Genomic DNA, 22,024 nt, shown 5'->3' with positions numbered 1-22,024 from the left:
GTTATTTTGTGGTCTGTGTAGCATAGTTGAAACAGTGAGTTTTGTTTTTTGTAAACCACAAGAGTCAACACTTCAAAGAAACACATTTGATCTTTCTTTATATAAACTGTGTATAAAACTTTATACTTGATGAATAAAGTATTGTCCACTAGTTTTTTTCAGTGCTGGATATTGAACCCAGGGCTTTATATTCCAAGGCAAACCCTCTGCTTAGCTCTTGTTATTTTATTTTGAGTCAGAGTCTTACTTGGTTGCTCAGGCTGGCTTTGGATTTGCAATCCTGCCTCAGCCCTCCAAGTAGTTGGGATTACAGGCATGCACCAGCATGCCTAGCCCCTATCCACTTTAATGTAGTTGTAATTTACCAAAAACCCTGGCATATGATATTTTCATTCTTATTTCTAAATTCATAGAAATTTCAGTTCTGATGTAAATTTAAGAGGAGTTTCACTTCAGTCTTTTGTTTTGAAGCTGGGAGTTTTTATGATGTCATTGGAATTTAATTTGGGGATCTTTTGATTCCCGATCCCCCTAAAAGGTCAGTGTGTTGATTGTGTTTTATTGATCTTTGGGTTAAGACAAGCTAAGGAAATGACTTTAAGTAGTTAGTTCTCCATTTCTCTATTACATAGAGTTCTTTTTTTTTTTTAATTTTTTATTTTTTTATTGGATGTTCACAACATTACAAAGCTCTTGACATATCATATTTCATACATTAGATTGAAGTGGGTTATGAACTCCCAAGAGTTCTTGATATATAGAGTATCTATTATATATAGTCCTTGATACGTATAAAATTCTGTGCAATTGCTCTCTTGAGGTCAGTGTTTATTGGTAGATATATTTGATGTGGTCAGATTTGTTTTTTAATCTTCTGATTTTCCTATTTTCTCTATGAAAGTATATATTTGTGAATGTGTGTGTGTGTGTGTGTGTGTGTGTGTGTGTGTGTGTGTGTGTATTTTTAAATTCAGGTCTTTTCTTGTAAGAATTGGTATTGTATAGCCAGCTAGTTTAAACCTTTTTCTTTATAAGAAATCTCCAGTGTAACTACTTCCATATTTTACCATTTCCTTAGCTCTCTTTTCTTTGTTGTCCTTTGTAATTTCAGGAAGCCATTGTGTAGACATTGTGCTAACACACACACACACACACACACACACACAGATATTCCTTAGGAAGCTCTTTCTTTAAGCCTCTTAATAATTTTTGGAGATCATAGTTTTAAAAATATATTGACTTGTGTGCTGGGGTTGTGGCTCTGTGGTAGAGTGCTTGCCTAGCACATGTGAGGCACTGGGTTCAATCCTTAGCACCACATAAAAAATAAAGTTTTTTTTTTTTTTTAAAAAAGCTAACTTCCTTTAAAAAATATATTGACTTGTTAACTTTTATGTGTGTTATGATTGTCTAGTATAGTTGATGAAATTTGAACTGTCTGGAGATGGTGAGCGGCTATGTATCTTTGATTTTGAGGACTAGTCTAAGTACATAGCTATATGTGGGAGGGTCTTTGTGATGCTGAAACTCCCAACTGCCAAGATCTTTTTCATTTTTACTCAAGTCTAAATGTATACTTTTCATTTTCTGTTTCTGTGATACCTATAAACTTATGTGTTTTGACAAAATAACCAAAATCTTGCTAATAAAATGCTCAGATCTCCTGTTTTCCTTGGCTACTAGTCCAATTCATATTTCAGTACATAATTAACCTTATATTAAACATCTTTTCTGAAGAGGTGACTATGTCACTTTATGGACTTTCAAGATTTAAATGGATTCTAAGGATTTAGTTTTTGCTTGAATCCACTGTAGCATTTTAGCCACATGGCAGTTCATTTTCTATTTAAATTTTCCAACAGTGGGGACCTAGGGTCTTAAGGCAGTCAATACCATTGTAAGACAACTTTTATTGTTAGAAGATTCTTCTATATATTGAATTGAAGTCTGAATTGTGGTAACTCCTCACCTTCTGGTCCTGATTTTGCTTATTACATGACCTATAACTAGTTTATTTCTCCCACAGAAAAGTTTCTTAGCTTGCCTTTGTTGTTATTTATTACTAAAGACATTCCTAGGATACTAATTTTGAAATAAGTGGTTCATTTTATGGTTTAGTTGTTAGGAAGTAAAATGCATCTCATGTTTTATATTATTTTCTTTTCACAGGCAGCTGAAAAAGTTGGATGAGGATAGTTTAACCAAACAACCAGAGGAAGTATTTGATGTCCTAGAGAAACTTGGAGAAGGGTGAGTGTGGAGAAAATATAGGTAAAGCAGTGGGTCACAGTATTTTTCCTGCCCCAGCACTTGAAGGATGTGAACCTTTCTCATGAAAATAATTCTTAAATCCAAGGAAAAGAAAAAAATGTTGACTATCATCATGAGTCTAGGTGGGGTGGGTAGTACATTTACCCTTGGAACACCCTTCTTCACTTTACACTAATCACCATTATAAAAAGATTTAATAATTCCCAGTCTTTAGTCAAGGATATCTATTTTTTTTTCTTCCAGAATCTGGGGTTTGTATTATTTTTACCTAGTTAACAGCACTAATTAGATTAAAATTTATTAGAAGTTTTAAAAATCTGACATATATGTTTATTTGCTGCTAATGGTTTCTGATTGATATGCAAAAATATGGTTTCAGTAAAACCAACAAAATTCAGTGTTTTAGTTATTACAGATTTGGGAAATATAGTAAATAACTCAAAGATGGTCATTACTTTTACACTTTCCTAGGGAATTCATAATCCTAGTTTGGGAACCAATGGACTTTTTGGAATACAGACTTGTGAACGAGTTTATAAAATATTGCTGAAATTATATTTAGTAATAGACAGTGGCTATTGTTGACGTTTATGATACAGAAAGGGTTATTTACACTTTTAAACATGCTTTCACATAGCCTTTTAATTTAATCCTGATTATTTATATCTTCCGTAGTGACAAAGACATTAAAATATTAGGAGCACCTTTTCTTAATGTTTGTTAACTTTTGAATAGATAGTAAATTCATATGATTCAAAATTCAAGAAGTATAAAAAGGTATACAATAAAAAAACTTCCCTCTATTGCTCTCAGCCACCCAGAAGCACCCATTATAGCAATTTCTTATGTATTTTTAAAGATAACTTATGCACATGTGTGGGAGAATTTTTTTCCTTTTTATTTGTGCATTATAATTATACCTAACAGTGGGATTTGTTATAATATATTCATATATGCACACAATAAGACAGTATTATTTGATCAGTTTCATTCCCCAGTACCACCCTTTCCCTCCACTTTCTCCCCCGATCCCCTTCTATTATACTGGTCTCCCTTCTATTTTTTTTTTTATTTGTTCTAATTAGTTATACATGACAGTAGAATGAATTTTGACACATTGTGCACAAATGGAGCACAACTTCTCATTTCTTTGGCTGTACGTGGTGCAGAGTCATACTAGTAGTGTAATCATACATATGTAGGGTAATAATGTCTGTCTCATTCTACTATTCGTCCCCAGGTTTTGTCCCAGGCTTGAGGTTTTGTCTTCTAGGAGGTCTAGTCTGTTGGTGATACTTTCCATTGAAATTTTAATTTGGTTTATTGTTTCCTTCATTTCAAGGATTTTTGCTTGATTCCTTTTTATAATCTCTGCCTGTTTATTGAAGCAATCTTTTACTTCCTGTATTTTCTTTCTTGTACCATCCTTTTATTTATTTATTTATTGTGTTATGATTATCTTTTTTTTTTATTGGTTGTTCAAAACATTACAAAGCTCTTGTCATATCATATTTCAAACATTAGTTTCAAGTGAGTTATGAACTCCCATTTTTACCCCAAATACAGATTGCAGAATCACATCGGTTACACATCCACATTTTTACATAATGCCATACTAGTAACTGTTGTATTCTGCTACCTTTCCTATCCTCTACTATCCCCCCTCCCCCCCATCTTCTCTTTCTATCCCATCTACTGTAATTCATTTCTCTCCTTATTTTTTTTCCAATTCCCCTCACAACCTCTTATATGTAGTTTTTTTTTATAACAATGAGGGTCTCTTTCCATTTCCATGCAATTCCCCTTTTCTCTCCCTTTCCCTCCCACCTCGTGTCTCTGTTTAATGTTAATCTTTTCTTCCTGCTCTTCCTCCCTGCTCTATTCTTAGTTGCTCTCATTATATCAAAGAAGACATTTGGTATTTGTTTTTTTAGGGATTGGCTAGCTTCACTAAGCATAATCTGTTCTAGTGCCATCCATTTCCCTGCGAATTCCATGATTTTGTCATTTTTTAGTGCTGCGTAATACTCCATGGTGTATAAATGCCACATTTTTTTTAATCCATTCATCCATTGAAGGGCATCTGGGTTGGTTCCACAGTCTAGCTATTGTGAATTATGCTGCTGTGAACATCGATGTGGCAGTATCCCTGTAGTACGCTCTTTTAAGGTCTTCAGGGAATAGTCTGAGAAGGGCAATAGCTGGGTCAAATGGTGGTTCCATTCCCAGCTTTCCCAGGAATCTCCATACTGCTTTCCAAATTGGCCGAACCAATTTGCAGTCCCACCAGCAATGTACAAGAGTACCCTTTTCCCCACATCCTCTCCAGCACTTGTTGTTGTTTGACTTCATAATGGCTGCCAATCTTACTGGAGTGAGATGGTATCTTAGGGTAGTTTTGATTTGCATTTCTCTGACTGCTAGAGATGGTGAGCATTTTTTCATGTACTTGTTGATTGATTGTATGTCCTCCTCTGAGAAGTGTCTGTTCAGGTCCTTGGCCCATTTGTTGATTGGGTTATTTGTTGTCTTATTGTCTAATTTTTTGAGTTCTTTGTATACTCTGGATATTAGGGCTCTATCTGAAGTGTGAGGAGTAAAAATTTGTTCCCATGATGTAGGCTCCCTATTTACTTCTCTTGCTGTGAGAAAACTTTTTAGTTTAAGTAAATACCATTTGTTGATTCTTGCTATTAACTCTTGTGCTATGGGTGTCCTATTAAGGAATTTGGAGCCTGACCCCACAATATGTAGATTGGAGCCAACTTTTTCTTCTATCATACGCAGAGTCTCTGATTTGATATCAAGGTCCTTGATCCATTTTGAGTTAACTTTTGTGCATGGTGAGAGGAGAGGATTCAGGTTCATTTTGTTGCATATGGATTTCCAGTTTTCCCAACACCATTTGTTGAAGATGCTATCCTTCCTCCATTGCATGCTCTTAGCCCCTTTATCAAATATAAGATAGTTGTAACTTTGTAGATTAGTCTCTGTATCCTCTATTCTGTACCATTGGTCCACCCGCCTGTTTTAGTCTTGTACCATCCTTTATTTCGAAGATCATCCTAACTATGTGTCTTCTACTCTGTTGTCTATGAATTATATTGTTGGAACATCTTGGTTTGTTTGAGGTGCTTTGTTCCCTTGTTTTTTCATGCTGTTTGTGTGTCTTCCCATCTCATACGGTTCTGAGGCAGTACAGTTTCTACTCTATAAGTCTTATAGTGTCCCTGAAGGCTTCCAGACCTCACCTTTAAGGAGGAAGACCAATATTAACAGTAACCAGTGCAAACAATATACACCTTTAAACAAATAGCTCCTATAAAGACATCTACAGTTTTGTCATAATAAACAGAAGTGATGTGTTCAATTATTGTCTACAATATGAACAGTAAGTTTGCTAAAAGGGTTTACTATTTCTAGTGATGGACAATGAAGGAACAGAAGTAATGTAAGATGTGATGTTTATGAGGGAGAAGAAGAGAAGATAGAGGTAAAAATTTATAGTAAGAGCAAGGAAGGAATTAATAGAGTTTGGCTGTTAGTATGAGAGAAGTGAGAAAGAGAATCCACAGAGACAGGATAGGTGAGAGAAAAAATATATACAGATTTTTTTAAAAAGTAAAAATATAAGGATACACAACAAAAACGTAATGTACTATTCAGACATCTCATTGTTCAATAAATTGATGTATGAAAAATATTTGGATTCAAAGATGGTAGAGATGTGAGAGAGAGGGGGATAACAAACAAACAAAAAAAAGCAAAGTCTTGATGGAAAATTGAATGATAGTTTTCATTGGCTTTCAAAAATTTTCTCAGCTTTCCTTCTCTGCTGATAGGTGGGGTTGTCTAAAGTTTGATGGTAGCTCCAGTCTGGTTTGTGTCGGACCAGTTGGGGGGGTGAGCCGACAGAAAGATGCTGTTAAGCCTTCTTCTAGTCTTCCCACCATTGTAGCCAGCCCCTTCCATCCCCATGTGTACTTTAGGACTCACTGATCTGGAGAGAGCCCAGTTTTCTCCAACCTGTGCTACCCCTGGGGAACTTCTTCTGTTCTCTGGCATTCCATAGGCTTGCTAGACCCAGACTGGCCCACACAAACCCAGTGCAATGTGAGGGACCTGGGCTTCAGATTCCATAGGCTCTGCCTTGCTGCAGTCCCAGGATCTCAGTGCTGTTTTAACTGGCAGAGAGACCACCAGGGTTGCACTTACACAAGGGAGTGGCCTTGCAAAGAGGCAGCCAGATGGTGACTGCTAGTACACCAGGAGAAAGACTTTAGGTGCACCAGACAAATAAGACTTGTACGCGGTTAGGTTGGCCTTAGATACTGTATTACTTCTATTTGATTTTGCCTTGTGTGACTTGTGTGAAACTCCTACTTCACCATCTTTGTTTTCTGCCAGTTAAACATTCATTAAGTCATTAGTTTGGTTATTGTAAAGAATCAGATCTTATAAGGAGCTTGCCTTTAAGTGAGCATGATTTCTGAAGTCTTCTAACTTTTCTTTCTCTCTTTTTCTTGGTACTCAGGATTGAACCCTGGGGTGCTTAACCACTGAGCCACATCCCTGGCCTTTTTTGTTATTTTGAGACAGGGTCTTGCTAAGTTGGTTAGGGCCTGGCTAAATTGGTGAGGCTGGCTTTGGACTCCTGATCTTCCTGCCTCAGCCTCCAAAGTAGCTGGGATTACAGGGCCCGGCTCTTACATTTCTTCAGATTATTGTAAATGTAATATGTGGAATCATGAATGTTAATTGTTCATATGAGCTATTGGAATTTTGTTTGCCATCAGTATAGGGGGCTAGGTCCAGGTACTTGGGGGCTAAGGTAGAGGGATCCCAAGATTGAGTCCCATGCTACTTAACAAGTCCATGTCTCAAAATAAAATTGTGTAAGGGCTGGGGAGTAGCTCAGAGATAGAACACTCCTGTATTCAATCTCTAGTACTGAGGAAAGAAAGAAACAAAGAAGAAAGAAAAAAGATAGCACAAAGGGGAGATCTGGAGATTGTTCTGGTCATGATTGCCAAGTGAGTGCATACAGAGATCTCTCCATTTCTAATACTTTTTAAATATTCAAATTAATTCTCTTAAAGATTTAATTCTTTATTATAAAATCATTTAAATAAATATATCTTTTATAATCAATATACATAGAACCAGGGTTAGAAAAGAATCTGTACTGACTTTTCTGCTTCCTGGTTGCCATATCCTGAGCTGTTCTTAGCCATGCTCTTCCACCTTGATGTTCTGCCTTGCCTTTGGCTCAGAGCTGTGAAGTCAGCTGACCAGGAACTGAATCTCCGAAACTATGAATGCCAGATTTTTTTGGTACTAGGAGCACTTAACCACTGAGCTACCTCCTACCCTTTTTATTTTTTATTTTGAGACTTGCCAAGTTGCTTAGGGCCTCACTAAGTTGCTGAGTCTGGCCTTAACCTGTGATCCTCCTACCTCAGCCTTCTGAATCCAAGTGTGAGCCACCACACCCGGCTCCAAATAAACTTTTTTTCCTCTTAAAAAAAAAAAAAAGAAATGAAGGGGCTGGGGTTGTAGCTCAGTGGTCGAGTGCTTGCTTCGCATGTGTAAGGCACTGGGTTTGATCCTCAGCACCACATAAAATAAATAAATAAATAAATAAAACAGATATTGTGTCCATCTACAACTAAAAACAATTTAAAAAAAGAAATGAAAAGAAGAATTCTGCATCCAGCCAAATTACTATTTCTGAATAAAGCTCAAATATATTTTCAGATATATTGGATCTAGTGTATCAAGAATACCTATGGATGGGACTAACAGAATATTTAGTTAATAGTGGGTAACCTATAAAGACATTTAATAACTAAACAATAAATTTAGGGGTAAGAGATTTCTGAAATAATTAATTGACCCAATAATGGTTTGGTGTTTGGACAATTATAATCTGAATGTGGTTGTGTTTGTTTCAAGCATCATCCTTACATGACAATAGCTAAAACAAGAAGGGAAGGGGCAGGTGGAAATGGGCCTTCTTGTGTGCTTGTTTCTTACCTGGAAAGAAAACCTTTACTAGATACCTTCAGCAGAATTCTAGTCAAATGTCATTGGCTAGAAGTCGGTCATATGCTTGCTTCTGGTTCAGTGACTGACATAAGGGAAAAGGAATATTGTGACTGGCTTGGCTAGTGTGATTTATCCTTTGGGACCAAGAACATTGCCATCCTAACAAATCAAGGTTTGTTTTAGCAAGGAGAAAGAGGCAGAGGTTGGGTCTTCTACACAGGTCAACAGTGACCTTTCTGTAGTGAAAGGGTACTTGATGCCTTGTTTAAGCATTATCATATTAGTTTAAAAAAATGTATATATGAATGTGTGTGTGTGTGTGTGTGTGTGTATTTATATGTATATACACACACATATATTTAGTTGTAGATGGACACAGTACCTTTATTTCATTTATTTATCTTTATGTGGTGCTGAGGATCGAACCCAGTGCCTCACACATGTGAGATGAGCGCTCTTCCACTGAGCCACAACCCCAGCCCCCTCATATTAGTTTTGTAAATACAAGAATTCTGATAGAATTTTTTTTATGTGCTCAGCATAGATTTTTTTTTTTCAAAAACTTATGTTACTTTGACATTGAAATTATTCTTGAGCATCTTTTTGGCAGCTTGAATGTTCTGCTAGATTGACATATTAGGTAGCACTGTTGTTTTGGTTTTTTTTCCCTTTTTTTAACCCAACCAAGATGTTATGTGTGTTTGGGAAAGATGAAGGACAGTTTACTCATTATTTTTTCACCGAGACCCTCTCTGGATTCCAATGAAAAATCTATGTAAGATGATGATGGTATCTCATTGACCATCATAACTAGCTTTATATTATTATAATTTTACACATGAGAAAATTGAAGCACAACAAAACTAATAATGTGTTTATAAGTAATAGCTAATCTGTAGTGGTGATTTAGATTCTAAGTCAAATCTTAAAGCTTCCAAATTGAATTAATATGTAAGCTATTTTAATAATAAGCTCTTAAGGAAAGATGGAATAAAGGTGAAGTATGTACAGTATTCATTTGATACTAATATTAACTTATATAATATTTTAAGCACTATTGCAAGTAAGGGAAATAAGGACAGAGAACTTATGGTACCCATAGTGAATGTAAGGAAACAAATACTTCGATATTGTATTCCAATGTAGGTGTGGAGAGAAAACTAACATGGTATTCAGATACCTCGGTTCAAATCCTGAACCAATCACTTATTTATTACTTGTGTAACCTTGGACAAATTATGTGATCTCTCTAAACCTGTTCACCTTTACTTGTAATGTAGGAATAATCACCTCTTACTCATTTTTTTTTTAAATAAGGATACACTGAAACATGCACAGTTTCTAGGAAACATCAGGCATATAGTTCATGGAGGCTATTATTATTTCATAATTCATAAATTTAGACATGAAATTTTTAAGAAGTCATTTTTTTCCCCAAAGTACTTTAGCTATCTCAATTTTGCAAACGTAGCTAAGTATGTATGTATTAGACAGTTAGATAAATAGAATTGTAAGTTGGTTGTGTTGTGCCACTTCTTATCTCTTGGCTTGCCTTTGATTTTGTGAATATTTTTCTTCCCCCAATTTTAGGTCCTATGGCAGTGTATACAAAGCTATCCACAAAGAGACTGGTCAGATTGTTGCTATTAAACAAGTTCCTGTGGAGTCAGACCTGCAGGAGATTATCAAAGAAATTTCTATAATGCAGCAATGTGACAGGTAAAGATACATGGAGCTCCTTTGGAGAGAATATGGTTTGGAATTTGCTGTGATTATATTTAGAATATGACACCTAAAGATTCCTTTACTTAGATATTTTTGTAGAAGAGAGAGGTCAGTAAGGTCATGTGCATGTTCTTTTTTAGAAAGAAATATGATAAAAAAGCTTTGTTTTCCTTGCTAAATTATTTTTTCTGTTTTTGCATTTTTTTTTCCTCCTTCCGTGAGCCCTGAAACCAGGAAGAAGAGGCAGAAGGTGGTGCTGGCTTTTTCTGGTTTTGTTTTGATAATGATCTCTTTTTACTTCCTATGAGAGAGTGTTTCTACAGAGACAGCTAAGACAAGATAATTCAGATGATTTTTAGCTCTAGAAACCTTCGACTATTAGATTTGCCTATAAAAAAAGAATACTTACTTATGTATTACTATTCCTTACTTCACATTTAGAATTTTTTTTTCAAGCTGAGAGTAGTTAAGTATTTTAATTTTGAGGAACTAAGATTTGCCAAATGTTGTAAGCAGGAAGTCAGGCTAAAAGGCAACCGCAGAAAAACACGTGGTTTGCACTGAAATTCTGTGACAACATGGTTTCGTTGCTGTGATGGAGCAGGCTTCCCCAGCACTGTTAGATTAGAGAGAAACATAAAGTTAAGGGCAGTCCTAGCTCCAGGGAGTTGGAAATAGGGGTCGAAAATGTTTTGAACTTGAGGTTACATTCGTTCTTTATGGTCAGATCAGCTTGGTATCTCCTATTTTTAAAAATTTTCTTATTTTAAAAATGGCTGCAATTTTATAACTTATTTAAAAAAAATTCTTATTTTATTATTAGTTGTAGATGGACACAATACCTTTATTTATTTATTTATTTTTATGTGGTGCTGAGGATTGAACCCAGTGCTTCATACATGTGAGGCAGGCATTTACCACTGAGCCACATCCCCAGCCCAGTACATCCTATTTTTTAAAGCTTCAACCTTAGGCTTTGAAATTTCTCTTTTTTCTTCCCCCCTTTCTTTTTTTCCTGTTTTTGTTGTTACCATCTACTCGATAAATCTCCATATTTCTTGATTGGATTGGCCAAATTCAGTTAGCTGTTTTTCTTTTACTCCTTTATGAGATCCATTATGGGAACTCTTTCCATTTGGCAAATTGAGACTTTGTCCAAATAGGATATGGAAATGTTCCTAATTATTGAGATGTTTTGAATATCCTATTCTGTAAGCACTATAAGGATTACAGAGACTGAGCACAATCCTGGGAGTTTATAGACTGATTGGACAGGTCAGCATGTATGTGTGCAGGGAAATCTATTTATAGAACATATTGCAATAGAGGCAGTAAATGCTACAGGAGTTGAAGGAAGGGGAGAGTACAAGTGGGAATCTGAACCTTAGAGATCTGGTCACCCATTTCTTCTTGATATTCTGTGTGTGTGTGTGTGTGTGTGTGTGTGTGTGTGTGTGTGTGTGTGTGTGTTTTCCCTCCTGTCCTTGTTGACACATTTCCCAAGGATGAAGGAGCATTTGAAATTCTAAGAGTTAATGAAGCCAAGTTAGTTTTGTCATCTTTGGGTTTTCTTCAACTTTATTTGGCCCTAATAACAATCTAGTCAATTAGAGGTAGCTATCAGAAGGCAGATTGTTAAGTATTGATATGTGTATCCATGTGTCTTTTTGGAGTTTTATTGTACTTACTCTTTTGTAGCCTTTATTTATTTATTTTTAGAAAATAGGGTATCTTCTTATGTTATCAAATATTCCTCTAGAACATTCTTCATGAATTCATGATGTTCATTGTATAGATATATCATTATTTATTAAATTTATTAAATAAATTCTCTAATGTTGAATGGACTTTTTAAATTTTTTATTATTTATTTGCTTTAATTAGTTATACATGACAGTGGAATGTGTTTATGCATTTTGACATACATAAAAGGGGTATAATTTCTCATTTTTCTGATTGTACATGTTGTAGAATCACATTAGTGATACAGTCATATATGTACATTTAAATGGTACCTAAATTTTCACTTTTATTAACAGTTCTGTGTTGGTAACTATTTCTTTTTGAATGTATATTTCTTTTCTGAGGATAAATTGTAAACCTAGAAATGCTTGTTAAAGTACCCACCATTTTTTGTACTTGTGTTATTTATTACCTTTTGGAAAACCTAGCCCATGTTATATTCTTAATCAGGAGAGTGCTTATTTTAGCCTTAACTAGACATAATTGATCTTTTTGAGATGGAAATTAGGTTTCATATGTTTAACAGAATGAATTAAACATTTGAAGGCCATTCACTAATATGTGTTGTGTCTCTCTGTAGTCCTCATGTGGTCAAATATTATGGCAGTTATTTTAAGAACACAGACTTGTGGATTGTCATGGAGTACTGTGGTGCTGGTTCTGTATCTGATATCATTCGATTACGAAATAAAACGGTAAGTTTACTTTCTAGAGGAATGATGCTGAGCTGGTCTTCTAGTGGCATCTTTTCTCTTGCCTTTTGTTCACATGCTGCTTTTACTACCATATCTAGAGAGCTGACTGTCACGTTTTACCTTTTCTGTGGTTCTTTACTCTTCTTGACTCTTATCATATCCTACAAGTAGCAATATTGACATCAACTCGATCTAGTGATTTTTAACATGCTTTATTTTTTACTGTGGGAAATATGACTCTCAATCCTGGTTATGGAATGAATTTTGAATGTTTAATTTTGAATTTGGATTTCTCTTTACCCAACATGTTCTTAGATTAATTTCTACTTAATATTAATCAGAGAATAATCTCATTATGGAAAATTATTTGCCATATGTGATTGCTAGAATAAGACCTAAGATTTATGGGTTATAGTTCTGTTTCAGTTGCTTAAACTCTGTTTTTTCATTCAGTTAGTATTTCTAAAACTCTGCTTTAGGCCTTAATAAACATACAGCCCTACTCTCATGGTAGTGCACTTTCTAGTAGGGCACCAAAAGCAAATTACCTGGAAATTAGAAACAAAATACAAGATATTGATAAATGCTATGAAGAAAATGAATCAGAATGAAGTGGTACAGTGATAAGAGTGCCTGGTGGGCCACTACAGTGCAGTTGGTGGTTAAGAAAGGTCCTTCCAAAGAGGTAACATGTAAAGTAAGACAAGAAGGAACAGCTGAAGTGCAAGTGGAGAATAGCCAGTGCAAAGACCCTGAAGCTGGGATGAGTTTATCATGTTTGTGTGTTAGAAGGAAATAGGCAAAGGAGAAACTGTAGGAGATGATTTGCATTTTAAAAAGATAATTTGGTTTTTGTATAGATTGTGAGTGGTTAGGAGTAGGAGGAGCAGGGGAATTTTAGCCTTTTGGGTTTGTTTGGTTTTTGGTCTTGATAGAAAAATTGAAATAATGATAATTATTAAAAGTATATAAAAGTATTTATAAATTGTGCATTACTGTACAATTTATAAGGTGGGGTCTGCTTTGAAACTTAAGTCATAAATTTTGGATTATTCATACCACTATCTCCTTTTCTTTATTTATGTTATACAGAATTGATGGTGTTTTCTTAATAAAAAAGCAAGGTTTAAGCTAGGAATAAGCCAAGTATGGTGGCACATACCTGTAATCCCAGCAATTCGGGAGGCTGAGGCAGGAGAATGGCAAGTTTGAAGATAGCTTCAGCTTGTCTCAAAAAAGAGAAAGAGCTGGGGATGTCAGTGTTAAAGTGCCCCTGGGTTTGATCTCCAGTCCCACAAAAGAAGTAAATAAATAAATAAAAATAATAAAAATTTAGCTAGGCAGACTATCCTAATATAAGAGAATTTAAGGAAATTCAAAGCTTGAGTAATTTATTGATTTAGAAAATGACACCCAAAGCTGCTTGTGTGCAACATGAAGTTGTTTTGTTTCAGGTATTTTAAAACAACCCAAAATTAATTTTGATGGTTCTTTATAATTTTAATTATTACCCATTGTTTTACCAAATGTTATGATTCTGCATTGTTCAGCACAATAGTCACTAGCTATGTATGGTTGTTGAGGATTTAAAATATGGCTGGTCTGAATCAAGATGTGCTATAAGTATAAAATATGCGCCAGAGTTTGAAAAAATGATTACCCAAAAAAGTGGAGGGTGGACGACAACAAAAAACATTGCTTTTTTAAAAATATTTATCACATAGTAGAATGAAGATATTCTGGATAAATATGGTTAAATAAAATATATTGTGAAAATTAATTTTAGTTGTTTCTTTTTTAAAATGTGGCTTTATTATAAATATAAAATTATATTGTGACTTCCATTATATTTCTTTGCACAGTGCCACTTTAATTGGCTGAGCTGGTTAGAATAAGGAATAAGTTGAATCATGAGCTTTGCTCTCTTTGTACTGTAAATTCTAGCCTGTTACCTTGCTAATAGTGTTTGTATGAACTTTCATGAAAACTATTATTTATTAGTATCGTGGCCTTAAATTACTTAACAAGTTAAATCACTTGACTTGTCTGTGCCTTAACTTCATTTTTATAAAATGATGATGACAATAGTAGTATGTCTGTCTCACTTAGTTGTTTTAAGGATTTAATAAGATAAAAAAGCAGTATTTAGCATTAAACACATAGAAATGGTTGCCAGTTTTTAATACTATTAGTATAGTGCCTGGTTCACGATAGGTGCTTGTTAAATATTTATTGATTGTGTGGTAAGTATTAAACCATGATTAATCATGGTGTATAATAAACTGTTTGATTTTGTGTGTGTGTGTGTGTGTGTGTCTGGTGCTGGGGATTGAACCAGGGCCTTGCATGATTACCCAAAACAGTGTGGGGGGGAAACAAAAAACATTGCTTTTTTAAAAATACTTATCACATAGTAGAGAAGCATATAACTTGGTTTTTATGACTCTCAAAAGAAAGATGATATTCCTATTTTATATATTGAGAAATTGAGATGAAGAGAAATTCAAGAACCACCATAAGCTAAAAACTTCTGCTTATGAAGTTTATTAGCTTTTGAGTTAGATGTCATATGTGGATATAAGAATATGCTCTTTGGGAAGAGATCTTGTCAGGAAATTCTGAGTTTGGGATCAGCCAGCATGTGGATGGTATTATAAGCTGCTAATGGGTTGAATAAAATCTTAGTTTATAGTCAAGAAAAGGAATTTAAATTGAACCTTCTCTTCTCCCTTTTCTAATTTATTATGTAATAGATAAAATTTGAACTATTATGTTCTTTTTTTCAGCTAACAGAAGATGAAATAGCTACAATATTACAATCAACACTTAAGGGACTGGAATACCTTCATTTTATGAGAAAAATACACCGAGACATCAAGGCAGGAAATATTTTGCTAAATACAGAAGGACATGCAAAACTTGCAGATTTTGGAGTAGCAGGTCAACTTACAGTAAGTAAAAATATTACTTGTACTGATACTTTCAGCTCTGTCCTGGGAAAGCAATTCCTTTTATTTTTTAAAAAATAATACTTGACTTTGCCAGGCACAGTGGTGCATGCCTATAATCCCAGCTATTCAGGAGGCTGAGGGAGGTTGAAGCAGGAGGATCATTAATTTTGAGGAAAATGGAAAAAGGTGGAGAGGTCCATAAAATGGGAAAACAGCAGGATCTGGAACATAGTTCAGTGGTAGAGTTCAGTGCTAAGGTTGGTCTCAAACTCAAAGTCCTTCTACCTCAGCCTCCTGGGTAGCTGGTTTACAGGTGTGTGCCACTATACCTGGCCTGGGCTTTGTTTTTTTAATATTGAAATTTTAACCTATTTGAAGTTATTTTAGTGAGAGTGTAAGGTAGGTGTTTATATGACAAGTCAGATTGTTTTTTTTTTTTTTGCTTAATTCTCCCTTTGATGATTTGAAATGGCATTTTAATCTCATATATATGATATACATAATAGACTGTGTTGTATACATACGTATGTGTGTGTATATGTGCCATTGTTTCTTTCTGGACTTAATATTTTCTATTCTACAATTGTACTGCAATACATGTTTAAGTGGGTTTATTATCCACTTATTACTTATTTTCAAAACATTTCTAGCTATGCAAGTATCTGCTTCTAATTGAAATAATCTAGTGAAAACTACTTTGACTACCACTATTTGAAAACACCCCTGCAAATTTGAAGTTTTCAGAGCTAAGGAAATGACTAAGCATTTCCTTAGTTCCTGTGTTAATTTTTTATATAGGTCTGACAGAGTGAGGTCAATTCAAAAGTGTTGCCTCTATCATTTACTCGCGATTGGCATAACTTAAGTCACAGGCAATTCAGAAGGAACCTGGGACATTCTTTTGAATCTTTAGTTTTGCTTAAAAATCTTTCTCTTTCTAAAGAGAACTGTAGGAAAGTTCTCTTTCAATAGGGACATACTATTCTGGGGAAGTGTACAAATGGTTGTTTGCTGTAATTTATACTACATTGTACTATATTCACATATTCTTTAAGGCACAAACTAAAACTTAAAAAAAATTTTTTTTTTTAGTTGTAGCTTTATTATGTGGTGCTGAGGATCAAACCCCTGTGCTTGATGAGCACTCTACCACTGAGCCGCAACCCCAGCCCAAACTTTTTTATTTATCATTTATATATTTAATTTTTTTGTTGTTATTGGTACTAGGGATTGAACCCAGGGACGTTTTACCACTGAGCCACATCCCCAGCCCATTTTTATGTTTTACTAAAGACAGGGTCTCCATTGTTGTTTAGGGCCTTGCTGAGTTGCCAAGGCTGGCTTTGAATTTGTGATCCCCCTGCCTCAGCCTCCTGAGCTGCTAGGATTATAGGCATGCACCACTGTGCCCAGCTACTTTAATAACTGAGAATACTTTTATGTCCTTTGGTCATTTAAATTTCTTTTGTAGGGTTGGGATGTGGCTCAAGTGTTAGCACGCTCGCCTGGCATGCATGGGGCACTAGGTTTGATCCTCAGCACCACATAAAATAAAAATAAAAGATGTTGTGTCCACCGAAAACTAAAAAATAAATATTAAAAATCTCTCTCTCTCTCTCTCTTAAAAAAAATAAATTTCTTTTGTGACTTGTTTGTTCAAACTTTCAGCATGATTTTTATATATATTTGAAGTACAAGGCATTTTTTATTGTTGGAAAATAAACTCTTTTCCTCAGTTTTATGCTTGGTGTTGGTTTCTCTGCTTTCTGTTTTAGGATACCATGGCTAAACGGAATACAGTGATAGGAACACCATTTTGGATGGCTCCAGAAGTTATTCAGGAAATTGGGTACAACTGTGTGGCAGACATCTGGTCTCTGGGAATAACTGCCATAGAAATGGCTGAAGGAAAGCCCCCATATGCTGATATCCATCCAATGAGGGTAAGGAAAAAGCCAGAAAACCAGTGGGGTGATTAGTTACTATCTTTAGAAGGATAGTTCTATGACTTAATTGATTAGGTTCCAAACAATAAATTAATTATTTGTATATAATTAATAAATGTCAGTGTAAATGATACACTTCCACTGACTCTAGTTGTAGTCATTAATTACGTGTGATCTACCCGCCTCCATTTCAGAAGTTGGGTATTGATAGCCCCCTGACAGAACATAGCCTACAGAAAAAAAATTGCTTAGTTTGATTTATGTACTTATTTATGCTTTTAATAGTTTAGAAACCCATATTTTAATATCATAACACCAGCTGGAGTTGAGTAGTGGTGGTTTTATTTATTTTTTATTTTTTACTTTTTTTTTAAAGAGAGAGAGAGAGAGAATTTTAATATTTATTTTTTAGTTTTTGGTGGGCACAACATCTTTGTTTGTATGTGGTGCTGAGGATCGAACCCCGGCCGCACACATGCCAGGCGAGCGCGCTACCACTTGAGCCATATCCCCAGCCCCATGGTGGTTTTATTTTTTATTTTTTTTATTTTTTTTTAAAGAGAGAGTGAGAGAGAGAGAGAGAGAGAGAGAGAGAGAATTTTTAATATTTATTTTTCAGTTCTCAGCGGACACAACATCTTTGTTGGTATGTGGTGCTGAGGATCGAACCCGGGCCGCACGCATGCCAGGCGAACGCGCTACCACTTGAGCCACATCCCCAGCCCTGGTGGTTTTATTTTTACATATGAGCTTTCCATTTAGCTAGTCCGGGTGATTCCTGTTGTCACCAATTATCAGATACCAGTTATTACAGCATTTTCTCTAATGGCTTTTTTTGAACTCCTGTCACTAACACTCAACCTGTTCTTTTGTTATCTTTTTTTTTTTTTTTTTTGCCTGGCCCCTATAGGTGTTGACTCTTTTTTCCCTATAGTTATTTGAATTTCTACGTTCTGGTTTGTTAATCCCCAGAGTCTTCATCTGGAGGCTCTGCTCTCCTCAACTTCCATCTTATTTGGAAGTGTCAAGGGCCTGCAGGGCTGCATCTCCACTGAAACTCCTCAGTATCAACACTTTCAAGGGTTCTCAGGCTTTACCACCCCAGAACCCCTCATCACAGCACTGTTATAAACCCCAGACTTGCCTTCTTTCGGGCTCCACAGCTCTCTTTGCACTCCCCAAGTCAGTTCTTTCTATTCTTTCATTATTAAGTTCTCTCATTAAAAGACTTAAGATTTTTAAAAGCATTCATGTGCCCCAAAATAAAATTCTTTCTCTGGGGCACAGAAAAGAAAAAAAGTAGACAATTTACTGGTCATATTTTTAGATTTAAAGAGTTTAAGCTGCAGTTGTGGGGTGGGAGGGCCCAGGTGATGTTTCGGCTATGGGGGTTGCAGCCCTCAGGGGTCCCCAGAAGGAGTGTGTTAAGCTGCCATGCTACATCGGAAGAGGGAAGCGGTTAGGCGAGGTGTTGGAACTGCGGCAGCCTCCGGCGGGGAAACGCGTTCTTCTGCCACCAGTGCCGAGCTCTGCAGCCACCCGACCGGAATCACTACTTCAGCCTCATGGATTGCAACCGTTCCTTCAGAGTTAACACTACAAAACTCCAGCACAGGTTTCAGCAACTACAGCGTCTTGTCCACCCAGGTTTCATCAGCCAGAGATCTCAGACTGAAAAGGACTTCTCAGAGAAGCATTCAACCCTGGTGAATGATGCTTATAAGACCCTGCTGGCCCCCCTGAGCAGGGGACTATACCTTGTAAGCTAAAGCTTCATGGGATAAAGATTGCTAAAGAGACAGATTATGAAATGGATAGTCAATTCCTCATGGAAATAATGGAAATCAATGAAAAACTTGCAGAAGCTCCAAGTGAAGCTGCCATGAAAGAAATTGAATCCACTATACAAGCTAAACAGAAAGAATGTACTGACAACGTGAGCAGAGCTTTTGAACAAGATGACTTTGAAAAAGCCAAGGAAATTTTAACAAAGATGAAATACTTTTCAAATATAGAAGAAAAGATCAAGTTAAAGAAGATTCCCTCTAGTTAATTACTTATTTAAAGTTTTAAAAATAAATTTTCTGTATTTTCTGGCTTCTGCTAAAAAAAAAAAAGAATTTAAGCTGTTTATTGCAAAGAGTTTTATCTTTCAAAAACTGTGGCTCTTTATTTATTGGGAAATTTGGCAGCTGTTGGGGCTGAGGTTATCTTCAGGATATAGATATTCATAGATGTTGCCTTTCCACTTTGAAAAGCAACATAATGCAGTTATCATTAAAAAAAACTTTATTGAGGCCTGGGATTGTGGCTCAGCGGTAGAGCGCTCGCCTAGCATGGGCGGGACCCAGGTTCGATCCTCAGCACCACATAAAAATAAAGGCATTGTGTTGTGTCCATCTACACCAAGAAAATAAATACTTTTTTAAAAAAACTTTATTGATATATTGATATTGTGAGGTTTAGGGGACAAATCTGCATAAGAGAGGGAAAGGAAAGAGCAATATATCAGCTTCTCCAGTTGTCATACTTTGTACTTTGAGATGCTTAGACTTTGGTAGGGATTTAAATGGGCTTATCAGAGAAAAATAATTTTACCAGACTGCAAATGTAATTCCAGGCATATTTTTATTTCTTCTTCTCTCTCCTTTTTTTTTTTTTAACTAGGCAATCTTCATGATTCCTACAAACCCTCCTCCCACGTTCCGAAAGCCAGAGTTATGGTCAGATAACTTCACAGATTTTGTGAAGCAGTGTCTTGTAAAGAGCCCTGAGCAGAGAGCCACAGCCACTCAGCTTCTCCAGGTATGAGTCACCTGTTAGGCTGCCTCTCCATTTCATCTACATGCAGACCAGAAAATGCTGTTAATCCACCTGCATGGAGAAAGAACAGAAGTATAAGATATTCCCTGCCTTTAGGGAGGTTTGAATCTATTTGAGTAGGAAAGACAGAAAAGAATCTTAACTCATTGAACAAAACCAATACAAGAAAACATAGGGCTATGTAGGATTAGAGAAAGCACTTTGACATTGAGTGAGCATTGCTGTGTGTCAACTTTGCACACGTTATGCCATTTAATTATCACGTAGGCCCTATGAAGAGTAGGTGTTATTTCTGTTTTATAGGTGAGAAAATGGAAGCTTAGAGAGGTTAATTCAAGAGTTTCTTAGCTGGTGTAAACAGCAGGGCCAATGGTAGGGCTTGATTCTCAGCCCAAAAGTAGGAGTGCCATCAAGTCTGCCTTTCTGAATCAGTGGTGGGTGCTGATATATCTCAGGATAAGAGGAAGTTACTTTGAATTGGAGATATTGGGAGTGCTTCCTTGAAGAGAGAGCTTACATGTTGGGCCTTGAGGAATGGATGGGATTGGCAGATTGTAAGTATGCCTCATGGTTAGGAGCTTGGATTCAGAACTCTGACTTCCTGAGTTTGAATTGTGGCTGCTTAATACTTTGTGACTTTGGAAAAATAACTTATTCTCTGTGTCTCCTTAGTTTTCTTATCTATAGAATGGGAATTAAATAATTTTCTCAGATGTTGTGAAGATAAAGTGATACAATGTGTATAATTTTGAGCAGTGTTTTACAAATGTTGAAGTTAGTATGGCATGAACTTGATAAATATTTATTAGTATTGTTGAGTTAAGTCAGTGATTTTTCAACTATTTTCAGACCCAATGCCCCTTCTTTATAACATCTTCATTACTTTTCTGGAATTAAATTTATAGATAATCTTGATTCTTAAATAGATTTTATTATCTGTAATCTAAAGGTAATAATTTACAGTAAATGTTATCTATGACAATGTAGAAATATTCCAGCTTGAACCAACTTATATATATAATGGAACGTATACTTGTATCTATCAGCATGAATGAGTTTAGATTTAAGAGTAATAAGAAGGGGCTGGGGCTGTAGCTCAGTGGTAGAGCACCTACCTCACACGTGTGAGGCACTGGGTTTGATCCTCAGCACCACATAAAAAATAAATAAAGATATTGTGTCCAACTACAACTAAAAAAAAAATATTTAAAAAAAAGAGTAATAAGAAGGTCAGAAACCCATTCCATTCAAGAAGCACAGGAAAATTAGCCAAGTGTGGTGGTGCACGTCTGTAATCCTAGCGGCTGTGGAGGCTGAGGCAGGAGGATCATGAGTTCAAAGCCAGCCTCAGCAACAGCAAGGTACTAATCACTCAGTAAGACCCTGTCTGTAAATAAAATACAAAAAAGGGCTGGGTATGTGGCTCCATGATATAAAAAAAAGCACAACAAAATGAATGAAAGGGACATTAGTATTAAACTGATGGTAAGTAATCACAGGCTAGACTTGTATCCAATAAGAGGAAGGAAATGATTTTACAAAATTTCCAAGTAGAAAGCACAAGACAATATGGTATCCTTGCTAATGACCAAGGTCTTATTTCTTTTTTTTTTTTTTTTTTAAAGAGAGAGTGAGAGAGGAGAGAGAGATAGAGAGAATTTTTAATATTTATTTTTTAGTTCTCGGCGGACACAACATCTTTGTTGGTATGTGGTGCTGAGGATCGAACCCGGGCCGCACGCATGCCAGGCAAGCGTGCTACCGCTTGAGCCACATCCCCAGCCCCAAGGTCTTATTTCTAAGTATTTTATTAAATTGTTTC

The 22,024-nt window shown here is 35.8% G+C and overlaps 1 protein-coding gene and 1 pseudogene across 2 annotated transcripts in view; both read left to right on the top strand.

Annotated features, from left to right (window-relative positions):
* Positions 1-22,024, top strand: part of Stk4 (serine/threonine kinase 4) — a 98,686-nt gene that overhangs the window by 3,761 nt on the left and 72,901 nt on the right. For both annotated transcript variants that reach the window (XM_005325286.5, XM_040274294.2), the window contains exons 2-7: positions 2,170-2,250; positions 9,910-10,038; positions 12,368-12,482; positions 15,269-15,433; positions 17,209-17,376; positions 20,047-20,184. In XM_005325286.5, coding sequence (XP_005325343.1) covers positions 2,170-2,250; positions 9,910-10,038; positions 12,368-12,482; positions 15,269-15,433; positions 17,209-17,376; positions 20,047-20,184 — 796 coding nt within the window. The remainder of the gene's footprint in view (positions 1-2,169; positions 2,251-9,909; positions 10,039-12,367; positions 12,483-15,268; positions 15,434-17,208; positions 17,377-20,046; positions 20,185-22,024) is intronic.
* Positions 17,386-19,459, top strand: LOC101975974 (iron-sulfur cluster co-chaperone protein HscB pseudogene; annotated as a pseudogene).

Source organism: Ictidomys tridecemlineatus, chromosome 5 (assembly GCF_052094955.1).
Source record: "Ictidomys tridecemlineatus isolate mIctTri1 chromosome 5, mIctTri1.hap1, whole genome shotgun sequence".
Classification (NCBI taxonomy): domain Eukaryota; kingdom Metazoa; phylum Chordata; class Mammalia; order Rodentia; family Sciuridae; genus Ictidomys; species Ictidomys tridecemlineatus.
The sequence above is the reverse complement of the archived record's forward strand: the minus strand, read 5'-3'. Positions and strand labels throughout refer to the sequence as shown.